General features: G+C 45.0%; 1 protein-coding gene across 4 annotated transcripts in view; it reads left to right on the top strand.

The window, feature by feature from the left end:
- VPS26C (VPS26 endosomal protein sorting factor C) overlaps positions 1 to 24248 on the top strand; it is a 641087-nt gene extending 616839 nt beyond the window's left edge. For all 4 annotated transcript variants that reach the window (XM_069636086.1, XM_069636088.1, XM_069636089.1 and 1 more), the window contains one exon: positions 23801 to 24248. In XM_069636086.1, the coding sequence (XP_069492187.1) occupies positions 23801 to 23883 (83 nt within the window). In that variant the 3' untranslated portion in view covers positions 23884 to 24248. The remainder of the gene's footprint in view (positions 1 to 23800) is intronic.
- Positions 24249 to 24703: the final 455 nt, after the last annotated feature.

Raw genomic sequence — 24703 nt, forward strand, 5'->3', positions numbered from 1 at the left:
GGCTGTATCACGCTTTGTATTTGCCTGGCCAACAGACTGTTACCAGGCTAGCCGTGAGCCCATTCCACCAGAGCCATTGCAGCGACTACAGTGTTTCGCTCTGGTGTTCCCCTGTTTGACATCTGCAGGGCTGCTACATGGAGGTCTACCCACACCGTCACAAGATTCTACTGTGTCGACAGGGATTCCAGGGAAGAGTCCTGAGTCGTGCTTTGCAACATGTTTGTTTGAGGTGAGTCTGTTCCAGGGGTAAGTGTATTGCTTCTGTTGAGCCTTCCCACCTCTCATGGTTGTGTATATGTACTGCTGTGTAATCGTATTCATGAGCATGTGAATCCATGTAAGATCCTGTGCTGGAGAAGGAACAAGTTACTTACCTGTAACTCTTGTTCTCCAGCATGCTTCTTAAATGGATACACATGCAAACTTTCCCTCCTGTCTTCCTTCCTTCCCCTCTATGGCTCTTCTGGGTTCTTACTGCCACTTTAAGTGCGCAACCAAATCTGAAGATGGCCACCAGGGGGGGAGCTTAGGAGGACGAGTGTCATTTGCTGGGGCAGTATGAACCAAAGTGCCAGCAATAGGCTAAAGAAGCGACTAGCAGTTTTAAGCTTTAAAGCTAAACTGCCTTAATGTTATTGAGGATTCCCAGCCTGATGATAGGGAATATTCATGAGCATGTGAATCCATGTAAGACCCATGCTGGAGAACAGGAGTAACAGGTTAGTAAGTTGTTTGTCGCTAAATGGAATCAATGACAAAAATCACTTGTTAATATCATATAATGTGTTATGCAAGCCAAAAAAACAAAATGTTGACTTTAGCAAAAGAAATTCAATAAATGACATATATTTATATGTATGGAGTGGAATGAGAGAAATGAGAGTGAGTCTTGCATATATTTATGCTATGTATTTATTATATGAAATCACTGTCTCTTTATTCTAACCTAGGAAGCATTTACTTGTCTAAATACATGTGCACTTTTTTTACCTGTATGTCCAACTGTGTTAAGTGGATGAAAGGGCTCTATTATGTTTGTTCATGTTTTATAGTTCAAACATTTTTACTTGCTTATAAAATACTCCCACTGGGAAAGGGTAACCTGTTTACTTACGCCCTAAGAAATCATTTTACTCCCAACTTTCAAAAATGGAGGGCAAAATACTCCCACTTCGAAATTTTATCTAGAGCACTGGATGCATTTCCCCATGTTAATTTGTCCCGTTTGTCTTGTTTAATGGCAGTTGTAACCTCTTCTTGGGTAACACAAGGAACAGATATTCTGTGCTCCCTCACTTCTTCCTGCTAAAGCGTTGGGTTTTCTGTCCCCCAGCGCCACTACAGCAATTGACCTTGACTTTGAATAGAGGAAAACGTATTCCCCTCTGCTGATGATGTGCGCTAACAAGAGAAAATGATGGCCATTCACAGTGAAGTGCCTTAGTTCCATTTGATTTGCTCTGCCCAGACTTGAAGAGCCTTTAAACCGTCTGAGGTATTTAGTTAATCCTCCTATTCCAAGTCCCCTTTAGCCCCGTCTACCGCCAATGCCCCCAGAATCTTGAGGTTTCGGTAATCCCAACATTGCCCTCATCTTCCAGCCATGAGCTGCACATGAACGCCCATCATTCTGGGAATGTAAAGCACGCTTTGAGCCTGCTGCCAAGCGCATGCGCCCACCTTCACATGTGGACAAGAGTGTGCCATATTCTGCCACTAGTCGACGCATACTTTGTGTTTTCAAAAGCATATACAGTAATATGCTGGATCTAGAAGACTGGATCCTGGGATTCTCGGGTTTACATGCCACTATAAAAAAGAGGCACATGTTAAAACTGGGAGGTACAACACTCCCCTACAATAAGGGAATACGTGACGCCAAGTGAGGGCTAAGAGCGGAGATTCGGGGTCTCAAGAACTTGTACATAGTGGGAGCCGCCTATTATGATAAAGTCAGAAAAGCCAAAAATAGATATAGAGCCTGCATTAGGAGCATCAAAACAATAGAGAGGAATAATAAAAATCAAAGGCTCGTTAAAACCATCTGCTCTAGAAATTCGCGTAATATATGCCTACTTTTAAACAAGAATAGAGAGAAGGTCAAGGGACATTTAGTCAATCCAATTGGTGAGGAAGTATGGGTTAAATTTCTATTAGGTCGTAATTCTGGAGAGGCGGAGGATCCTAATATATCTGTAGTGAAGGCTCCCTTTCCCCCGCCTGTTGATGTTTCAGAGGAGGCCATATACAATAAAATAGCCACACTTAAAGCTTCTAGAGCCCCAGGCCCTAACGGGCTGGCCAATGTATTAATTAAGAACTACCCTGCTTTTTGGGCTCATCTCTTCTCTATTCTTTTTTAAAAAGTCTTAGCCCAGGGGACGACTGTCATGATCTCTGCTTCCAAAAGGTCAGGGTTTTCCCAACTCCCTTGGAAGCAGATCCATAACCCAGGTTCCGAGTGCCAACCAGTCCCAATTGGGACCTTTTGGACCCAGTCCTGGCGCCAGTGGCACCAGGCTCATAAATATGCCCAGTCCCAGCGCTGGAAGCGCCGGGCTCATAATGCTTGGGTGGACTTACCTGCAGCAGACCATGCTGCTTACTTGCCTGCCAGTTGAGCCTCTGATCCTCTTCTGTTTGGAACTACTTTTCCTGTTGGGTGGGGCAGGAGCCACTCCATAGGTTCAGAACACTGGAACTCTTCTGGAAAGCAGGAACTCTTTTCTTACCTAGGCGTGGCTGTGGAAGGAGACACCTAAGCACTACAGGAGGCTATTTAAACCACACCCGATGGATGAATCTTGCTTTGCGTTATTCTGCATCCTCTGCAGCAGAACGCTCATCGTGTCTTCTGCATCTGATCCTGGGCCTAAGGAAAAAGGCTTACCATCCTGAATCCAGTCTTCAGCAACACCTATAAAGACAAGAAAGAACAGGTTAGCATTACGGTCTTCAGTGACAGCGCTTCACTTACCTGGTCCATCGGCTGTCACCAACGCCTCGCGCTGCATTCCGGCATCTGAAAGACAAAGGCTTACCTACTCTTCGTGCGCTCCGGAGGCCTTCGGCGCTGCATCCCGCATCTGAAAGACAAAACAAGGTGCGTTTAAAGACATTGGGGAACTTTAATACTCACGTGCCATTACTCCTTTCCACATCTAACCCAGTGGGTATTCCGGCACCCTGCAGCTGCTCCGAACTTGTACCTGCAAAATAAAAAGACAGAGCGCATCGTGAAGCAGGCAACAAGCGCTTACTTACGTGCTTCCAGGCGCTTCTATTCATCACACGGGCTCCATCTTCAACTCACTTCAGCCCGTCATCCGCCATCGCCGGAACCCTGCAAAACAAGAGACATCATTACTAAAGACTTTAGTATTACTCGAAACTTACCGTTCGTGCAGTAAACGACGGACAGCAGTCCTCTGAAGTCAAGAGGCCTGCTCCCCTTATCCAGTGAAGAAACTGGTTACAGCAGCCTGCCCCGAGGCAGATGGAGAGCACAGTGTTCACTTACCTAAGGTGAGAGCGTTAACCTTTGGGGTTCTACAGGAGAAGAGAAAGGGAAGAAGAGAGAGACATTCAATAACCCAGTTCATTAATCCCATATTTTCTATCTGCAGACATCTTACCCTTCGAGTCAGACATACAGTGCACAGAGGTCCAGCCCAAAGAGCCAGCCGTGTGTTACACATCACCTTTGAAGATACGGTATACGCCCAGTCAAGACCGGCGCCTCTACGGGAATCAGGTGAGCGTTACAACGACTCGCTGTTCATGGCAAACGGCTATTTTGGTTCCGGTGTTTAAAAAGGGTAGCCGTATAGATCCAAATAACTACAGGCTCCTCTCCATGCTTGACACCACTGGAAAACTCTTTGCAGCATTACTGCTTATTGAACTGCAGAAGTGGGTAGAACAGACCAACATACTTAGCAAATTCCAATGTGGTTTTCGGCGAGATTTCTCAACCACTCATAATCTTTGGGTGATGGATACGCTCCGTACACGGGCGCTTAGCAAGGGGCAGCCCCCGCTCTATGGGCTATATATTGATTTCAAGGCTGCCTTTGATTCCATCCCGAGAGCAAGGCTGTGGACTAAGTTGGAAACTATGGGCTGTCCGCCAGGTCTTCTATACTATCTAAGACAGTTGCACCATAATACCACGGTGTGCCTCAGATTAAACCAAGAGGGCAGTATGACTAGACAGGTGAAACAGAACAGGGGGGTTAAGCAAGGATGCGTAACGGCACCCCTTGTTTACAATTTATACGTTTATGATATCCCAGCAGTACTTGCCGAGGCTAACAACTGCCCACCTAAAATTGGGGAAGCACCGTGCACTGTCTTAGCATATGCAGACGACCTGGTTGTTTTTGACAACACCATAGCTGGAATCAGGCACTCTGCGATCACTCTATGGGAATACGCCAAGACCAATGGATTGACCCATAATCTAGATAAGACAAAGGTGCTCAGATTTGCGAGGAAAAGAGTATCCCGAGACGCTCTGTGGGTGTATAATAATCATATACTCTATGCTCCATCTTATTGGTATCTTGGTGTGGAAATTGAACCGCTGGGCGACTATCCCCTGTGCAGACAAGGACGTATAACCAGGGCGCAGCAAGTAACAGCATTAATAACGTCATTTACCTGCAAGCAGGGCGGTTTTACCTTGTGGGGGACGAGACACTTATACATCCAAGTGTTTGCGCCCATGATTACTTATGGGCTTGAGGCCCTTATTTCATTCGATCTGGCCTGGCTACAAGTGATGGAGGGTAAATTCTGGCGCCGGATACTGGGATTACCTCCGAGTGTCCCAGTGGCCCTGATTAGGCTTGAGTTGGGCCTTCCCTCACTTAAAGCACTGGTACTTAAAAGGAGGGCGGGTTTCGATCTCAAAATGAAGAGCAGTTCTCCCAACCCGTTATCGGCTGTGATCCATCAAGAAGTGAACAAAAAATACACCACTTCCCCCCTCCAGAAAGATATGACTAAATTTCTCAGAGACATAGGCTGGACGCATAGAGGGGTAACTGTCTCCCAGGACGTTTTAAAAGCGCTTGGTAAAAAGGTGGACCTATGGGATTGGTTAGAGAATTTCTCACACTTGAGCAGCTTAAAGTCTTTTCATTTTGTTAAATATAGACTTTATAATTTTATGAAACCCCAAGCATATTTGTACCTCTGCCCCACCAAAAGGCTCAGACGTTTTATTATTCTGTTCCGTTTGGAGCAATTACCCACCCTGTATAATGTAGGAGCCAGGAATAAGATCCCCTGCTATTGAGCAAGCTTGTCGTTTATGCAAATTCCCTGAATGCCTTGAGACAGCCAAGCATTTATTGACTGAGTGTTATCTATTGGGTTCCTCAATCTCTAAATATCTTGGGGAATTTGTACATGATCCTCAAACCATTTGTGAAAGTCAATTCTGGCTCTACTGCACTAATGCTTCCAACATGCATCTATTTATTGCGCTGTATAATGTGTGGCTGCAGATTGAAAAAGTTCTGGGTGCCTTGATTTGAAACATCTCAATAGGGTGGGTCAAATATTATTTGAGTCATTCTGATTAGGAAGAGGTCTCACATCTCTTACACATTTAATGGGTTTTAAGGCATGGTGTCTTTTGTAGAAATGTATAACTCTTGCATAAGTGGCCAAGCATGTGCTAATTTGTAGGCAAGGCTAATTAGCCATATATTATTGCTTTTTTCCACTTTTTTCCTGAGTATTTTTGTGTTTTTTTAAAGGAAATATGTAGCAATGTTTATTTATGTCTTCTTTTAAAGAGTATATTTTAATGTATGTAATTTGTAATATGTGTAAAGTTTGAATTATTTTCAATCTGTATCACATTAAAGTATTATTATTATATACAGTAATATGCCTTGAGGTTTAGGACCAGATTTGTCACAAGCATCAACAATTGATAAACGCTTAGCAACCATTTCGTTTTTCATCCAGCTGTTCCCAACTTGCATTATTTTTCATTGGAATTCAAAATGGGTTGTCTCAAACACACACTGGATCACATGGACTTCCATCAGTTTGTTCCTCTGAGACGATAAAACATGCTCCCCATGACAAAGGACTTCCAGTAATGCAGCTGAGCAATGCCTGTATTTGGTAGATTTCCATGATGCATTCTTCTATAGCCTGATTTATGATGGCTATTGGAATATTCCTCTGGGCTGTGGTTGTGAATGTTAACAGTGCAAATTCCTGCCCTATGGCATCATTGCATCCAGAAAGTGTCCACAGAAGTGCTCGCTTTGTTGATTGTGCGTTGCTTTCTACCAGCTCGCCACATCTATTCCAGCACATCTAACTGGATAATCCTATCTTTATAAGAATGAACGATTTTTCATTTGAATACCCCCATTGTGTGTGTAGGATCCTAGACATAATGGCCTAATACAGCCATTTGGTTCCATGCAACAGGGTATTTATTGTTAAGTGTCTCCTCATCTTCCTGGGATTTGTCCATAAGCAGATAGTCTAAGCTCCTTTCACTCAGCTTCCAGATTGTAGTTTGTGGTCCCATTGCAGGAGTCCTCAAACCTCGGTCAGCAGCAACTTTCTGAAGTTCAGCTGAGGGGAAGGGCAAGATGAGTGTATTGCAATCCCTGTGAAGCTGGCATATTTTAGGTAGTATTGGCAAAATGCCACCATATTCACTGGGAGACTTAGACCATTATTGTGGCTTTAAAATCCTTTCTCCCTGTTTCCTCTGGGAGACTACCCTAGATACATGTAGTCACCACTGTGTAGAGAAAAATAGCATCTTCCCTCTTTTTGCTGGATGTTCGTCCGCTGCTGGGAATCTGCTTTGCAATAGCACATTCCTTCTTTGCAATGAATAATGCAGGAGTTTACATTGTGGCAGTGCACTGTTCGAGCAGAGGGGCAAGGGGCATTGTCCTACACAGCTGAAGCATAAAGGCATTGTTTCCTATTTGAGCTTTGATCTGAGGTCTTCCTTCTGATAGACTGCTCTTCCTATTTTATCAATTCCAACTCCTGCCTATATGCCTGGCAGGCAAGGATCAGGTCAATCTGTGCATGATTAACGTATTAGTATGGTTCTTGTGTCTTCCCCCATGCCAATGATAGTCATTTTTGCTTTTACTCTCATATTTGCTACAATCCAGGAAGTCTTTTACAATCAAAAGACCTTCAGTCATGAAAGAAAAGAAGCAGCTCTTGCCTGTCACTTTTTACTGGGGTGGAAAGCTTAGCTCCCAAGAAGAGGCAGGCAAATGCCCACATAGGTCTGTCCAATATGGTGGCCATGTGTGCTGCTCAAAAGGACTACTGAATGGCAGAGTCTGGCATTCAGCATAAGTCATGAAAGTGTTATTGGCCATTGAGCTGGCCTTCTCCATTGATGCAATGATGCTCCGCATTAAATATTTTCGAATGTTTACACCAGTTTGAGCACAAACCATAGCCAAGTGAATACATCCAACTCCTTGATCTATGCAGCTTTCATGGTGACTATCGCATACACAAGTGAGATAAAAGGGTAAAAAAACAAGCAGTTTCAGATACTAAGCCTTGTTATGTTTATCATAGAAATTAGGTCATATGTGGTACAGAGCCCTCTTAAGCTATTTGCAAGTCAAACTGTTTATTTCAGAAATCATCCATAAAACAATGCATAGAAACAGAAAGAAAAATAATCAAATACACTTAAAAAACATGGTCCGATTCATCAATGAAATAGAAACTTGCTACAAGTTACGACAAACACTCAAAATCCAAAAGTAGCATCTGGTTAAAACAGCCAAAAAGGGATATAACAATCAAAACTAACACCACATATAAGGTGTGTTTGGGCATTGTACATAAAAGCATTGTTTTATTACCTGACATATTTTGGGTGCTGAAGGTCTAAGAGTGGGAACATATACCAGACAGGGACTGAAGGACATCCTAATATTTTTTTTACATACAGTGACCCTGGGGGCAGACTGCAGTTTAGTTTAGGTAGGTAGAAGGGGGGGGGGGCAAGGTTTGAGAGGGCTCCATCCATCACTAGCAAGTTGAGTTTAATCCACATTTTGAATGGTTCCACTGAATAGATGGCTCGTGGGAGTATTCCAGTAGAGGGGGCAATAAGAAAAAAGGAACAAAAGCTTGAGAAGTCACAGGCAGAATGGGATTGATAGGTTGTGTTGCGACGAAGAGTTAGAGAGAGAGTGCAGCTATACGTACGTAGTCGGCGTGTTACTTCTGGGCAACAATGGATGGACATATAGACTAGTATCAGGAATGAAAGAGTTATTTTGCATTGAGGGAAAGGTTGAAAAGGGTGTGTGTTGCAAAGTTGAGTACTCTGTTGAGGAGACTAGAAGAAAAATAAATGGTCATAAAATACTGAATTCTGTTTTTTTTTTATTTGGAGGGTCCCTCCCCCCCCAACTTGTAACACCACCCAATTGAACTCCTTACCACACTCCCCCATATATATTTAAGATTTTCGGTATTTGATCGGTGTTATGGTTTTCTGTAAAACGTTTTGTTTTCGGTAAAATGTCTGGGTACCAAATAAATGAGTAGAGTATACCAATAGGTGGGTTTGTGCATTTGTTCAATTTACTGAGTACTAGAGTAGAAAAAATTATTTTAGTTGAGTGATTAATCAGGCTTGTGCAGATTTTTCTGAAGTTACGAGGTTGAAGCTGGTTGTGTTGAACTGTTAACAAGAACTGATAGGTTGTGAGCCATGAGTGAGACGTCAGTGAGACATATTTGGGAGAGTGGGATTGGCATGGAAATGGTTCAGAAATTCTAGAGGTGATATAAGTATAGTCCGCAAAAAGGTGATTGCTAAACCTAAAGGAGGAAATGAGATTTCTGAGGGAGAAAGACATAGTCCTATGACTAATTCTTGAGGATGGATTCGAAGTTGGGCTCCCAACTCATCATTGCCTGACCACGGCCACTGGATAAAGAAATATACAAAAGCACGAGGTGGAAAGCTGCTTGCAGCTTTTTTAGATCTGTAGCAGGCAGGCCTCAGTTGACAAGAGAAAACAATGTCGAAAGCTGGTAGGCACCAGGGACCTGGCCAGTTTACTTAACTACTATAATTGGCTTAGAGCATTATTACTGCATCAGTCCACTGTGGTAGGCGCAAATGACTTGGCATTTTAAGGTAAACAAAGGGGGGTTGTGCAGGGGTGCTTTTGGCCAAATTATTATGAAATTTAACTCTTATCAGTTTTCTACCACGCTGTAACATAGTAAAATCAGATCCGCCATCTTTAAGTGGAACACAATATTAAGTATTAGATCAATGAACAGTGTCATCTATGTATACTAACACCGAAAGGCCTCCAGCAAAATTTGGGAGTGATCATGGATTATTTTAGAGAGATATAGAAATATGTTTAAACCTTGAGTGGAGGGTTTGTTTGGATGGGTCAGCCCACATGCAAGTGGTGTTTGGAAAATAATGTAAGTGGAATTAGGTAAACAGTAAAATTACCTCTGTACTACTTTACCGTAGAATGGTCTGTGAGATGGACATATAAGACGAGGGTTGTATTGAGGTTTTTATAGATCAAATATCTCTGCATTTCTCTGCGGTGCTCAAGTGTGGGGGCTTTCAGGTGTGGAGACCTTAAGCATTTTGCAGAATAATTTTTGAAGGCAGTACTCCGAGTTCCGATGTGCACTCTAGCTGTGCAATGAGACAGGAAGTTTGGTAACCCCTGAGTATCTGAGCAAGCAAAAGTGGCACCTCTTTAAGGTTTTTCCTTTAAAGATGTGAGTTTAGAGATGAACAATATCTTATATTCTCCAATTTTATGGCAAAAGTTAAGGATGTCCCTGGAAGAAAAAGGTATCCTTAGTTACAGCACATTCAAACAATAGCCAAACAATGGTAACTACTTCCTCTCTTACCTGCCACAGGAGTGCATCGAGGAACATTTTAGGGTATCAGCGTGTTAGGGAGAATTCTCTGTTGAGGCTAATTTCCCAAACCTAGTGAGTCCCCCAGCAGCTTTGCTGGATTTTTGGGGTTTATTTTTTTCTCCTGCTAAGAGTGAGACTCTTTTTCTCCCACTCTTAGGCATGATTTGAGTATGTCCTTTGACTGTGAACGTGTTTTATGGGCTATGGGGTCTTTTACTCCATAGGGCTTCATGTGTTTTTGGTATGTGTGTTACACAGCACCCTCAGTGCAGTAACACAGGGGTGTCATAGTGACCCCCAAACATAGACTCCATACCCTGGAACTGACAACTGTCTCCCAGGGCATGTAAAGTCACCATTGGCTTTACTAGTCTCAAATTGTGAACAGAACCAGTACAAACCATCATATTGTGGAAGTACTGTTAGGGGTAATTTGATTGCCCCTGGGTGTGTTTTCCAAGGGGGCACTGTCCAGTCCCCCCTTGTCAAGTTTCTGGCTGGTGGCAGTGGATACCACGCAAAATATTCCACCGGAATATTTCTTATGGGATTTTCCCATTGATTTTAAAAGCACCACTTTTTGGTGCAATGTTAAAGATACCGCCGGGTTATTTATTTAATATTTATTCCCCGGTTGGGTCTTTTTGCCAGGACTCGGTTTTAAAATGGCGTTTGTGTTTGCCTCTGAAATTCTTATCCAAGTCGAGCCCTGGTGTTAGACCACTTACCTGGGGGACAGCGAGACGCTGCCAGTCTTGGTGGGTCTATCCGAGGTTTCGGCTAGTCGGGAGAGGAGTCTCCCGACATCCGAAACCTCGGATTGTTTTCAGGCGCGCGCATGCGCCGCAATACGCGGAGGCCGGCGGCTTGCGTGTCAAGCCTCGTTTTCACTCCCGGCCAGGGCGGCTGCGCATGCGCGATCCAGCCTGCACTTCAGGCCTCGGCTTCACGCCGAGGGCCGTAAATAGCGGCTGAGTCAGAGAACGAATCGCGTCTTAACGCGGTTCGTTCCTGACTCGCCGTAGTAGCGCCCGTATCCTGTTCTGCCAGCAATCACCTGTTTCCAGCCTTCTCCAGCCGGTTTCCCTGGTTCTCTGTATCCTGCTCTACCTGCAATCACCTGATTCCAGCCTTCTCCAGCCGGTTCCCTGGTTCTAGTCTCCCTTGGTTCCTCTGTGGGTCCCTTGGGGTATTCCGCCTGTGCTGTCTGCCCTGGGGTCCAGCTTGCCTATTAGCCACCTTGGTTGGTTACGGACTTCTGCCTTGCCTCGCCAATTGGTTCTCCTCTCCTGTTCCCCTTGGTATCTCAAGTTTGCCTGCTACTCCATTTCTCCTGACTCCTGAATACCACGTTGTCAGGCTCTGCCTTTGCCCCTTTTTTGCTGTGGTGTCCATACTCTGCAAGAGTATCCAGTGCATCCTCCACACCTTTCGTCTGTTGCATCTCCATCCCTCCCAGTGCAGTCACTTGTCTACATCAGACCCGCAGGGGAAGTCTTGTGACGTCTGGGGGGTTCCTAGCTCCCCTGTCCTACCGGGCAGGGTTGCAGTTGCTACTAGCGTATACCATCAGCTGGTGACACTACTCCACCAGCCTGGCCTCTCCAGTTCGGACGCCTTCCAGGAATCCTGTTTCCACAGGTGCAACCCGATCCCGGGACACACACCTTAGCACCTTTGTTCCACTTTTTGGCGGGCTTCTGCACAGAAGCCCTCCAAATGGTGCCACTCTGTCTGGGGTCTACAGGATGTATGGGAGGGGGGGATTAGGCACCCTGGACTGAGTCACCTTGGCAAATCAAGTCGCACTCTTGTGTGATTGGCCCAGTGGTGAGCCGCCCGGCTCACTACTTAGCATGTGTGAGTGACAGCTAGGCTGTTGAATGGGGGTTTTTCTGCATAAAAGCAGGGCTTTGGGGACTGGAACTTCAGAAGTCGCCACAGGACCTAAAGAATCCGAAGCGGGGAGAAGCTGAGCCATCTACGACGACGACACCACCGGTGGAGCCCTGCTGTATGAACTCACCACTTCCCCGACGACAGAGGAGATCTTCTTCCAGGAGAGTCTTCTTCCCTTTGAGCTGGTGGGACCTACCAGTTCACCTTTTTCGCCTTCCTGGAAGTCTCGTGGTCGAATCGCCCATGCCAAGCACCCCGGCGGCCGGATAGCAAAGCTTCACCACTACGGCGAATAAAAGGGTTGTACCTTTTAATCGGGAACTCCGCGGCTGGTTTCTTACCTGGTAGTGCAATGACTCCAGCTTTCTTCCTCGTCAAGATCATCTCTTCCTCTCGTCGAAGCCATGACTTGCACCCGCTGCCAGGAACAACTGCCACCGCTGGAGCTTTCTCACCATTTCAGGTACTGTGTCCCGCCAGGTCTCCCTTGCAACGGATTGTCCAAGGTGTCCCGTAAGTCCTTGACCTTCCAACTGGGTTGACCTCAGTCCTGCTAACTTTGCCTTTCTGAACTGATCCAACCTCTTTTTGACTTTTCTGCAAAGACGTTGAGTGCATTTCCACTGTGTGATCTTGGGCACATTCCGACTTGCTCTCTCCAAGAGTGGGCCTGGCCTATGAACTTTTGGCTCTACAGTAGACCCTGCCTTTCTTGACTTGCTGTGGTTTCTTAAGTGTTGGTACTGTTATTTCCAAACTCTGTCTTTTCCCTCCCTTTTTAAACAAATTATTGGAGTGCCATCTACGGTTTCGCGCTCACCCCTGTTTTGCTAATAAGTGGTGTCTTAACCTAGACTTGTCAAATAATTAACTAGGGAGGTGTATATACTTATAGTGACTGTGTTTGAACTTGCTTGATATATTAGTGCCAGTGTATTTTCATAAGTGTGTTTTTAAATAAATAATTATATACTTTTATACCAAAGCTCTGGTCAGTGTTTGCTTGTTCTACTGTATTTTTAGCCCTATTGTGTATACTCTATATAGTGCCTAACTCTTCTTGAGAGAAGTCTGACTGCTCAGCCACAGCTACCAGGTAAATCTGGGTGGTGCAGACTGCTACCAATTGGGTTTACTGCTTACTCCTGTGGACTTAAACTTTTTGCAGTGGTCCCTAAGGGAACTGCACAGGGTCCTGCCTAACACAGCGGAAACCAAATAAATGGGAGGTGAATGCGTGATGCCTGTAGCTGTGTGTGCAGGTAAAAGACCCGCTTGTGGCCAAGACATATCTGTTTGCCATGAAATCTCTGGATTTAAGAAGGTTAATTACCACTATGCACTTGAATGTTATAAAAATATGTGATAGAACATGGTGCTGGAATAAAGGATCTGTGAGATCAGTCACCCTCTGGCTATTTTTTTAAATATTAAACATTGGTTTATGAAAGTTGATTTTATCCTTTGCATCTTTTATTGATGAGAACGAACTAAGGTTGATAATTGATTGAAAACACTGGCAAGGGCATAAGGGCAAGGGCATTCTCCACTTTGAGAGAAGTGGAGAATGTTTTTGCTCTCAGCATGGCACAGTATTGGAAAGTGGCATAGTACTGAATTTCGCAATGTTGGGGGAGAAAAAAAAGAAAATCCCTCCTCCCACTGTAGTTTTCTTTGCCATTTTTGGATTTTTCTCCAAGGGTTTTCGTTATACAGGTTTTATCTTCTGAACAAACTATTCTAAATGTATCCACATCACTGTGTTCTAAAGTGACAATATTATTTCTCTAGATGAACTAACTATACATCTTATATACAACTACATTACATGTAATCCGAAATGTCATTCATTGCACCTAGCTAATCAGTTATCCACCATTGCCCTCACATTAGTTTCAAACTTCAGAGAAGCTACATTGTCTTCCTGTCCACAATGTGTGTACTAGCTACAAGACTTTACGTTAATCAGTTTTATAGTATACCATGTGAACACAGATAGGATTAGTAATTCTTTCCATAGATTATCTGTGTTTGTGATCTTTGGTGACTCCTTCAAAGCCGTTCCTTCAGAAAATTTGACTAATAACTTTGAATTCACTATTCTGTGAAACAGGCTGTAACAAGGATATTCAGTTGTGCATCTTTTATCTAGTGTTTCAGGATGGTTGGACTGGCTTATACTGTCCCTCTAAACTTTAAAGTGTTTGTTTCTGGTCTTCTTTCCTGTAGAACCCTCAGGTGAGTGTATTTCGCCATCCTCCACCAGCAGGGCCATACGCCGCCATATTTAATTAAAAAACCTGTCTTCCCCAGATGCGGCGCACCCTCCACACTCCCTCCCCCCCAGCCTGCTTTCACTTCCCGGCCACGTCCTTGTTCCCACCTCCCCAGCCCTCCCACCATCCCTGATTGGCTGCCCTGCAGCTGTGTCTTCACTGCAAATTTCAGCCTAACGAGGGATCCTGTCCTGGTGAAGATTATTCACCCGCGTCTGGAAAGATGCCCACCTGCTGTCTGTGTACAGTGGCCGTCGCTGGAACTCTCCTTCTCCCGTCCTGTGAATTGTCCTGACAAGGACTGCATTGGTTAATCTTGCATTTCTTCATCACCAGGGGTTATATCTTGCACCTGGACCTGACCGGAAGAAGCCTTGACCGGGACCTCCTGGGTACCTCTCACCAGAACCAACGGTATAAAATCCTACCTCCAGCAAACACCAGGCGACCCATCAAGTCATCTATGAAAATGGGAGTCAGGGGAGTAAATAGGCGCAAAGCATTTGTCTCCCCCTGTCCTCCAAACGATAACATTGGGAACCAGTCCCTTTGTATCCTAACATTCCATTCCACTGCCTTTTGGTCATCAAAACTGGATAGTACCATCTGACGGATAAGGGCACATTTTACTTACCTAGTAACCCTGTTGCATCTATTTTGAACAATCACCAACACAAGTAACTTACCTGCTACAGATACATTCTGGGGGGAATCATTGTGACTTTTGGGCACAGGGCACACATTTTTCAAGAGACCGATGTTTGGTTTTATGTAACTAAATGTATTGCCTTTTGTGTTGCTATTTTGAAATGTGGTATATTCTATGAGGTCCTGCTCAGTACCTAATGTGCTAGTCAATATAGGTGTAGGAGCCATTCCAAGATGGCACATGAGTCTATAAATGTGTGCTCGAGTGATAGCTTTATATAAAGCAAGAACACAAAATGGCATGATTCATATGAAAACGCTGATGTATGCCGAAAGGCTATGCTGCTTAATCCAGGTATGTGTGGATTAACTCAAAGAGAGAGGGATGCTACCCATGAAAACTATTATAGGATAACATGGATTAAATATATATTGTTATATTTGTTTACAGAAAGTATCCAGAGAAATAAATAATGTATTTGGAAAACAGTGAATCAAAAAGGATGAAGCTTCCATTTGTGGGGGTGTGGCTAACCAGCCATGGAGTAGGACGCATCTTGTGAGGCAGCTCCTGAAGATCCGACAATTGATCCGGAATAATACAATGTAATAGTAACCTGCGCACTTCACGAATAGCAGCAAAGGTGTCGGAACTGGTGGCCAGTAATTGCTGCAAGAAACTCTGAAGCGGAGCGAAGTCCCATGGAGAAAAGGAACTTTTAATCATGCAGCCGCATATATACGAGTGGGCAGGCACGATGGCGGACAACAAAGAAATCATACCCGCGATCGAGGAGGAAACTGAGCCGTGCCTGGGAAACTGGGATGTGGACCGGCGCTCGAGGCCCAGGTGGCGCTTGGTTCTTGTGCCCGATCAGCACAGCATCCCACAATTTGAGGGCACCTGCGGCTCTTCGGGCGGTGGAGTGCACCGTGAGGCAGGCACGGCAGACGTGTACAGCGGATGCCCGCTACAATAGTTACAGTTGCAGGCACGGCAGTAGTGTTCCGGGCACCTGTACGCGCAGTGGCAGCCGCGGATTGACTGAAAGGATACATTATTGCAGACTGCTATCCCCAACTAACACTGGCAAAGGAGCCGCGCTGAGCGATGCAGTCAGCGTGGCTCGCATAGAAATGGTATGCTGGGATATTGATCAAAGTGCACCGTAATTGCAAATAAAGTCACCTGAAGAGGTGTCCTGTGATGTCGGAGTGAAACGGGAGGAGCAAACGAAAGTTGGAAGATAAGAGGAACTTCTAAGTACACGGCTGCATACTCACCGAAAATACAATATGGCGGACAACAAAGGGCCCGCAGCAGTGACAATAGAGGCAACGGAGCCGTGCCTCTGAGGATGATTCAGAGATCTGACTTTTAACACTTGTGTGGAACCTAGGCATTGTCCCCGCTCGCTCCCCACATGATGAGCAGCATGGGCTCATAATAGCAGGAGAGCTGCTCTACATCACAGTGATTTACTGGTGCATAAAAGACATTGGGCTTGGCAGAGTGGGCGTTCTTCTGCTTTGGTTGGGAGACATAGGCTCAGAGACCAGAGCTGAAGTGGCCATCCCTAGGAGTAGATGGGACTGATACAACGAAGTGGGACACGCTGCTATGCAAATGAAAGCATAGGACGACATTAGCATCACTTAACCTAAAAGGAGCAAGAACCCAATTTATCCTGGACTGTCGCGATATGACGGCATAGCAAGAAGGAAGCGCCAAGCAGGCTGAATGCTGGCACTGCAGAAAAGTTCCCATTAAGGTGCATACACAACACTAAGTGCCATATAGGCCTGCGGCATAGTGGCAGCGGAGTGGAAGGTGCATCTACAGATCCTCGGGGAAATGCAAATGGAGTAGTGATCACAATAGGCAGAAAGGTACGTGGGAGGACACAGCCCACGCGAAATGTAACTTTGCACACCACAACATATCGCAGCCCCCTGAGGACGCTGCTCCTGGGCCTGACTGCCCTGGGGGAGTTACAGTAACACCAGGAATAAAACTAGCATGACGCAGGGGAGCTGGAACTGGATACGCATGCAGGATTGCATGATGTTGGTTAAGGGAGCGAGGGCCAAGAGCAAGCAACCTACAATGGAGACCTTCACCAAGACGCAGCGGACACCAACTGCCTCGGCTCAGAGCGCAGCGGCGACCTCCGTGGATGATACCCCAGTAGGAGAAAACCACCTGGTTCTAGCAGCTATAACAGAGCTGAGGGTCACATGGGGGACAGCAATGGCGGATCTACGGACGGCCCTGGAGAATAAAATAGATGCAGTTGGAATTGAAGTCACACTGCTGCGACAAGACGTCAGAGTGCTGGCAGAAAGGAAAAGTGGCTTGGAGAGTGCGGTAAAGGCCAATACAGATGTCAGCACAAGTAATGCGAAGGAGGTCCACATACTAAAGCAGCAGGTGGCTAATCTTGAGAACCGAGCAGAAGAAGCGGAAGGCAGGGCAAGACAAAACAACATCCGGGTGGTCGGCCTGCAGGAGGGAGAAGAAGGCCAGGACCCCATGGATTATGTGGAGAATATGATCCTGCAAGAAATAGGAGCAGACAAGCTTTCACAGGGGTTTAGGGTTGAACGTGCACATCGGGCCCTGATGAGGAAGCCACGACCTGGGGCCCCACCGCGGGTGATAATTGCGAAGATCCTGAATTACAAAGACAGAGGGAAGATCCTGGAGTACTTTCACAAAGGTGGAACGATAGAAAGGGCATCTACTAACATCACGGCGTACCCTGACTACACCATGTTGGTGCAAAGACAGTGGTACAGCTATGTTGCGATCAAGAGGAGACTGCGCACGGCTGTTATCAAATACATGTTGCTGTACTCCGTGAAGCTAAAAGTCTTGCATAAAAGTACAGCGTTCTTTTTTTGATACCCCAGAGGAAGCGGCGGCATGGCTGGACTTGCAGGGCTGTCCAAAGCGAGATGAAGAGCAGGACCGTCAGGAGCATGATAAGTGAGGAGGATGTATTGTGAATATTAAGGGGATAAAATGGGAGGGGATTCCCAGTAACTGCATTATGGAACTTTTGGACTCACTGACCCTGTTGGACTGGAATATAGTGAACAAAAGGCACCAGTGAACTATGTGGCACTAGGCGTAGTGAATTTGAAGTAAGCAGGATTAAGGCAACCTACCCCCAGGAATTAGTAGTAAGGCGGCCATTAGGGCGACTTCACCCTGCTGAGCCGAGAGTACAGACTATTGCCAGAAAGGGCTAGATGCGGTGCTGCCTGAGTTCCAGGGATGGAGCTGGGCAACAGTTGGGGAGGGTGTTGTTAGGACAGGGAAAGGAGGGGGGAGGGACAGAAGGTGGGGGGTTTGTTGTGTTTTTAGTTAAGGGGAGTTTAAGCTGAAAAACAAGCCTATGTAGACGAGTTAAGCAATTGGTTTTGGACTATACAGGAGAAAGGAGGAGTGGGACTCTACCATGCCATGGGGGGACCTTAAAGTAGTTTCCTGGAACGTTAGGGGGCTCAACAGTTATATGAAGAGGAATAAGGTCATGCTATACCTACGTAGACAGAAGATAGATATAGCCTTACTGCAAGAGATGCATCTGATGCGAGACAAGATGGAGATGATTGGGAAGAAATGGAAGGGGACAGTGGTGGGTTCGTCATATTCGGCGTATGCTAGGGGAGTGATTATCTGGGTGGCGCCACACGTCCCATTTCAGCTGCTTCAGACGCTGGTTGAGACGGATGGGAGGATGGTCATAATGAAGGGATTGGTTGAAAATAGGGAGATAAGCGTTGTAAATACGTACGCCCCGAACCAAAACACAGCAGCATATTTTAAAACATTGTGTAACAACCTCAGCATGTGTGCGCGGAGTGCAGTGATCTAGGGGGGCACTTTAACTGCGTATTAAACCCTAAGGTAGAGGGATCAGATGGGAAAATGGATAGACCTGCCCCAGCTGCTAAAGCGTAGCAGACACTGCTGAATGATTTTGGGTTCGAAGATGCACGGAGGGCGTGGCACCCCCAAGAGAGGCAATATTCACATTATTCAGCCCTGCAGCAATTACATACAAGGCTAGACTGTTTTTGTCAGACCATAGATAATGACAGAGATCAAGCACGCTGAATATAAAACGAGAGTCCTTTCGGACCACTCGCCTTTGATCCTTGGATGGCAATATCGTCCCCCAAGGGCAAGGATACCGACATGGTATCCTTGCCCTCGGGGGCGCTGAGAGACCCCCTCTTTAGGAAGGATATGAGGGAGGAAATTAACTATTTTGAGACAAATACTGGCAGTGTGGACTCGGCGGGCACATTGTGGGAGGCCTTCAAGGTTGTGATGAGGGGGGTAGCTATAGCGAAATCTAAAGGACTGGAAGGAGGGATCCTAGCTGATCTGTGGGAATCGGACGGTGAATTGGAAAGGGCACTAGAGGGAGGAAATAATACTAAAGAAGACACTGAATTGATACTCAGGCTGCAGCAGAAATGTGCTGGGCACTGGGAGAGACTGTGTAACCTCAAATACAAAAAATATATAGAGAGACAGCATGCGGGAGGGGATAAACCAGGGAGGATTTTGGCATGGCTATATAAGAGTGAAACCCCTAGACCAACGATTAGAACGATAACAAGAGAAGACGGTAGGGTGGTTGATACTCAAGAGGGAGTTAACCAGGAGTTTGCAGACTACTACGGGCGGCTATATGGAGATGATGGGGAGGATAATCGCGCAACGATTATAGAAACATTGGAGGACATAGGATTGCCACAGATTAGTGCTGAGGAAAGAGAGGAGCTGGATGCACGGATCACTTTAGAGGAGCTAGAGGAGGTGGTGAGACAGTTGCCCACTAGTAAGACCCCGTGGGCTGATGGACTCCCAAGTGAATTCTATAAAACATTTAAAGGAGAGGTGCTTCCCCCGCTGTTGGATATGTTGAATGAGGCATATGAGCTGGGCAGACTGCCAGAGTCACTCAGAGAAGCGATTATAATACTGATAACCAAACCTAATAAGCCTGGGCAAAGCTGCGGTGCATACAGACCCCTATCAATGTTAAACCAAGACAGTAAAATACTGACGGCCGTTTTGGGAAATAGATTGAGGAGGGTCACTAGTAAATTAATACATCCTTGCCAGACAGGCTATGTCCCTAATAGGAATATATCCGACAATCTTAGACGGCTCCACAGAGTCATTGAATATGGAAACGAGAATGAAGGTGAACTGGCAATTGTGTCACTGGACACAATAAAGGCCTTTGCTTCGGTAAATGGCCATGGTTGTTGGTGGCCCTGGCTGGCTGTGGGATGGGTTCTGGATACTTACAGTGGGCTAACCAGAGTTAAAACTGGAGCAGTGATATCGGAAAGGTGGCAACTCCGTAGGGGCACCAGACAAGGCTACCTGTGGTCCCCTATGCTCTATTTATTGGTCCTGGAACCCTTAGCGATCTACTTGAGGCAACCATGTGACGCGATAGGCATTGCTGTGGGGGTGAACGACATCTGATATCCTTATGTGATGATGTGCTGTTGTATCTGCGACACCCGTAGGAAAACCTCCAATATATTTTGGAAGTAATGGAAAGATATGCGGGGATGTCTGGTATAGCGCTGAACCCTCAGAAGTCCAGCATGTTCCCATTAGGCGGATATAAAGGGATCCCCTTGAAACAACTACCGGTGTTACAGGTACCATGGGTGGTTAGCACATTTCGCTATCTAGGGATAGATATATACCACACGGTGGAAGAGGAGCATAGGTACAACACAGAGGTAGACATTAAGAAAATCGAAAATTGCATGTGGTTCTGGGTAAAGCTGCCTTTAGCAATGATGGGGTGTGGGGCAATGTTGAAGATGGTGGTCCTGCCTAGGCTTCTACACTACTTTGGGAACATCCCGTACTGGATACCAAAGAAGTTCTTCACTAGATTGGACAGCATGTGTAGGGACTTCCTGTGGCATGGAACACGGAACAGAGTGGCCCTCTTGAAGCTACAGAATTTCTTTGAGAGAGGGGGTATTAAACTGCCTAATTATGAAGTCTATTATGCAGCAGGCCAGCTGCAATACATGGCCAAATGGCTCTCAGAGGAGAGTACCTCGGAATCCAGGTTGTTCAGACAAGATTGTGCCCCATTTTACTTAAGAGAAATTATGTGGCTGCCCAAAGCAGAAGTGGAAGGGCGTCCCAAGATGATGGTACTTGGATGGAGGATGTGGCACAGAGCCTGCCAGATGATGGAGAACCCATCCCCGTGTTCCCCTCAAGTACCAATGGTTGCACAAGCGGGTGGAGAAAAGCAATTACGGATGATAATCAGAAACAATTGGGAACCGGTTGGGATAGCGACCATGGGAGATATTTGGCAAGAGGGGACCGTAATAGATTTTGAGGTGTTGAGGGAGGAAACCGGGCTACATACAGGCCAGTATATCACCTATCATAGACTGGTGCAGAGAATTAAGAAAACGTGGCCTGAACTGGTACTGGAGGAAGAACCAGATGCTACTATAGACTTAATATATGACATAGCAGAGGGGGGACACGAGATATCTAGAATATACGAGATGGTGATGTCTAAAGTGGGGAAGGAGGTAGTACAATTGAGGCAAGACTGGGAAGGAGAAGTGGGATCCCCGATGGATGATGGGATGTGGGAACGAGCTCAAGGGTATCATAGGAAGGTGTGGAGGAATGCTAGACTAAAGCAGATACAGCTGTATATCACACACAGAGCGTATATGACACCCCAAAGGATATCTAGGTTTAAAAATGCAGGATGGTAAGCATGCCCTAAATGTGATGAAGAGAATGTGGGCATGGTGCATATGTTTTGGTCATGCACGGTTATTGAGCGCTTCTGGAGCGAAGTGGCACACAAGCTAGCAGAAAGAGGTATTAAGATCGTGGTGGATACAGTGTAGGCCTGCTTGTTAGGGGGGGTTCGCTAGGCCACAGAAACTTAAGCATGTGAGCAAACTAAAGGACCTGGCATATGCACTTGCAAAGAGAAGAATTGCTATGGGATGGAAGACAAGCCACAAACCAGGTATGGTGGAAGGATGTGCAGAAATGGGCGGAGGCAGAAACTATGTTATGGCAGGAAGCTAGCAATGTGGGGGGGGGAGACTGAGACCCTGATGGCATGGAAATTATTAATAGCAGAGTTATTAGGGTCAATGCGTGACCCACGGAACCCATGGAAGAGAACACCCTGGCGCAAGACGCGGGAACAGAGCATTAGAGGAAGTGGGCTCGTAATGGGGGGTGGGATATGGGAAGCAGTGAACACAATCAAGAGATGTATAATTGAAATGTTATTGTATGCACTGCAAGTTTGGTTTGTATTGTTTGTTTAAATAACTAATACATTTTTTTTAAAAAAAAGCTTCCATTTTTCTGTTTAGGAGGTAAAGACTTAGAAAAAGAAAGGAATGTTTCGGGTCAGGATGGCAACAAAGATGATCAAATAAATATTAGTGGCACCGGAATATCAGGTGGCCGAATCGGTGTTACGGAGTTGGTGGCAACCCGCCGGTTACCGCCAACCTCGTAATGAGGCCCAATGTCTTGTATGGTTTGGTATGTTATTTCCCTAAATATTTTTAATGGTGATTTCTTATTATAAGCTTATTCTAGAAATTATGAAATAATTGTATCTTTGGAATTAAAGTACTGTCTTGACATGTGCAGATGAGGCAGTGTTAGCAATTGATACTCAGCATTATGCTTTTTATTGAATTACTTGATTTATTATATGATTAATTGTATTAGTTTGTAATGTGTAAGGTTTACTTTGTTGAACCAATTTACAAAATACACTTTAAAAAAAAACAGCACCACCTCGGTTAACGCTATTGACGTTATTCTTTTCTCAATGTAGGAGATATGATTACTCTGACCTCACATTTGATTGTGTAAGTTTATTTATTTTATAATTTTTTATTTATTTATTTGTAAAGCACCGACTGCCCGCAGGCATCGGGGCGCTTACAGGTAGACATATACAAAGCTCAAGAAGGAGCCAAAAAGAGGCGACAGGACAAAAACATAAAGATTCCGGTTAACTGATTCAGTGGGGCCTAGACATGTGGTTACTTGAAAAGCTCTGTTTTAAGTTTTTTGCGGAAGACCAAAAGATTGGGCTCCAATCTAAGGTGCTTCGGCAATTTGTTCCAATTAGAGGCTGCTCGGTTAGGGAAGGCTCTGCCCATGCCAAGTTCCTTTTTGTGTTTCATTGGCGTTATGAGCACGTTTGCTGCTGAGCTTAATGCCCTGGACGTGTGGTAGAAAGTGAGTTTGGACGTCAGATATGCTGGTGCCTTGCCATATAAACACTTGTGAGTTAGGCACATAGTCTTAAATTGTATGCGTTCCTCTATTTTCAGCCAATGAAGGTCCCGTCTAGCTTCACTGATGTGTTTGTTTCTTGCTTTCTTTTTGACCATTCTGATCGCTTTATTTTGGAGCAGCTGAAATTTTTGGATGCTTTGCTTACTAGCGCCTATCAGGAGAGCGTTACCATAGTCCAAACGTGACATGATTGTAGCTCTTGCAATTGTGGCGCGGTTTTTCTCACTCAATAGTGGTCTAATGGCTCTAAGTAGATGGATGTAATAGTTGCAGTTTTTACTAACCTACGTAGCCTGAGCATCAGAATTGAGGGATGCTTCCATTGTCATGCCTAATGTTAATGTAAATGGCTCGACATTGATTGAAGGTTGCACCCTAGATGGAGGTTTAAGTCAATTTAAGAAGCTTCCAAAACGTATGTAATATTTAGAAACAGAAATACCTTTTCTTTCAAAGCTTTGTGGAAAATAAATGTAAATGTGAATTGACTAATACTTTGTAAAGTTTTGCAACTTAAGTAAGGACAAAGCTTGTCCATGCAGAGTAGATTGGATGGTTAAATAGGGCGTGCTTATTAATTAAAGATAGGAAATCATTGTATCTTTTCCTAATGTTTTCTCCCATTCGGTGCAGATGAATAACAATCCCGTTTTTTTTTTTTTAGAGTTTGAAGTTAATGTGGTGGTTGGCCTCCAAGATGACCACCTTATCACAGAGAATTTCCCCCTAAAGCTCTGCAGAATGTGAACATTCGGAGGCCTGAAGGAAGAGCCAGGAAAAACCTGTAATGGAGCATGGGTCACAGTGCCCCTGCAATATTATCTGATTCATTTCAACATGCTCATTTTGCTTTTGGCCCACTTTGAAATGATCAAATCGCGTTTCAAGGCAACTGTGGTGACCAGTAGATGAAAATGATTTTCAAATTGTTCGCATCTAAAAGGAAAATGATGTTATACATTCCTACATACATTGCACTTTAAGAAAACACATTTGACATCGTTGGACATTGCAGCTATTACATATAAATAATAATAATTGACCTTGTTTTCTTCCTACATTGAATAGTGCATTCTTGTGAGTGTGATAAAAATACATAAACATGTATTCTATTTGTTTTGTTGTAGTATATGTACCTAATACCAGTTGCGTACACATTTCTCAAGAGCAACTCTTTAGGTATGAGGGTTTTGTGCTTGGATCTCTATAGAAATGTCGCCTATCACTGACAAATGGTGTAAGCAAATGGCACATTCTCTCAACACGTTTTTCTCCTGATTAGTTTTGGCTATTAGGTGACACTAATATTCCATCTTGTAACCCAAAACTATTGCATTGGATTACAGGGAGGAGAGATAAGCCATGCAAGTAGGATCATACACCTTGTGGCTGTTATTTTGTTATTTGCACACCCATTGACTGCCTTTGGCCATGCTAAACACTATAGCTTGCTAACCCCTATCTGTCCCTCCTTACCCAAAACACATTCTCCTGGGATCTCTTTGATCCAGCTGTATCAAGCAGGAACTTCAAACATTGGCCTGATCTTGTTATTTCTAAGAAGTCT

Source organism: Ambystoma mexicanum, chromosome 7p (genome assembly GCF_040938575.1).
Source record: "Ambystoma mexicanum isolate Mex_15411 chromosome 7p, UKY_AmexF1_1, whole genome shotgun sequence".
Taxonomy (NCBI): domain Eukaryota; kingdom Metazoa; phylum Chordata; class Amphibia; order Caudata; family Ambystomatidae; genus Ambystoma; species Ambystoma mexicanum.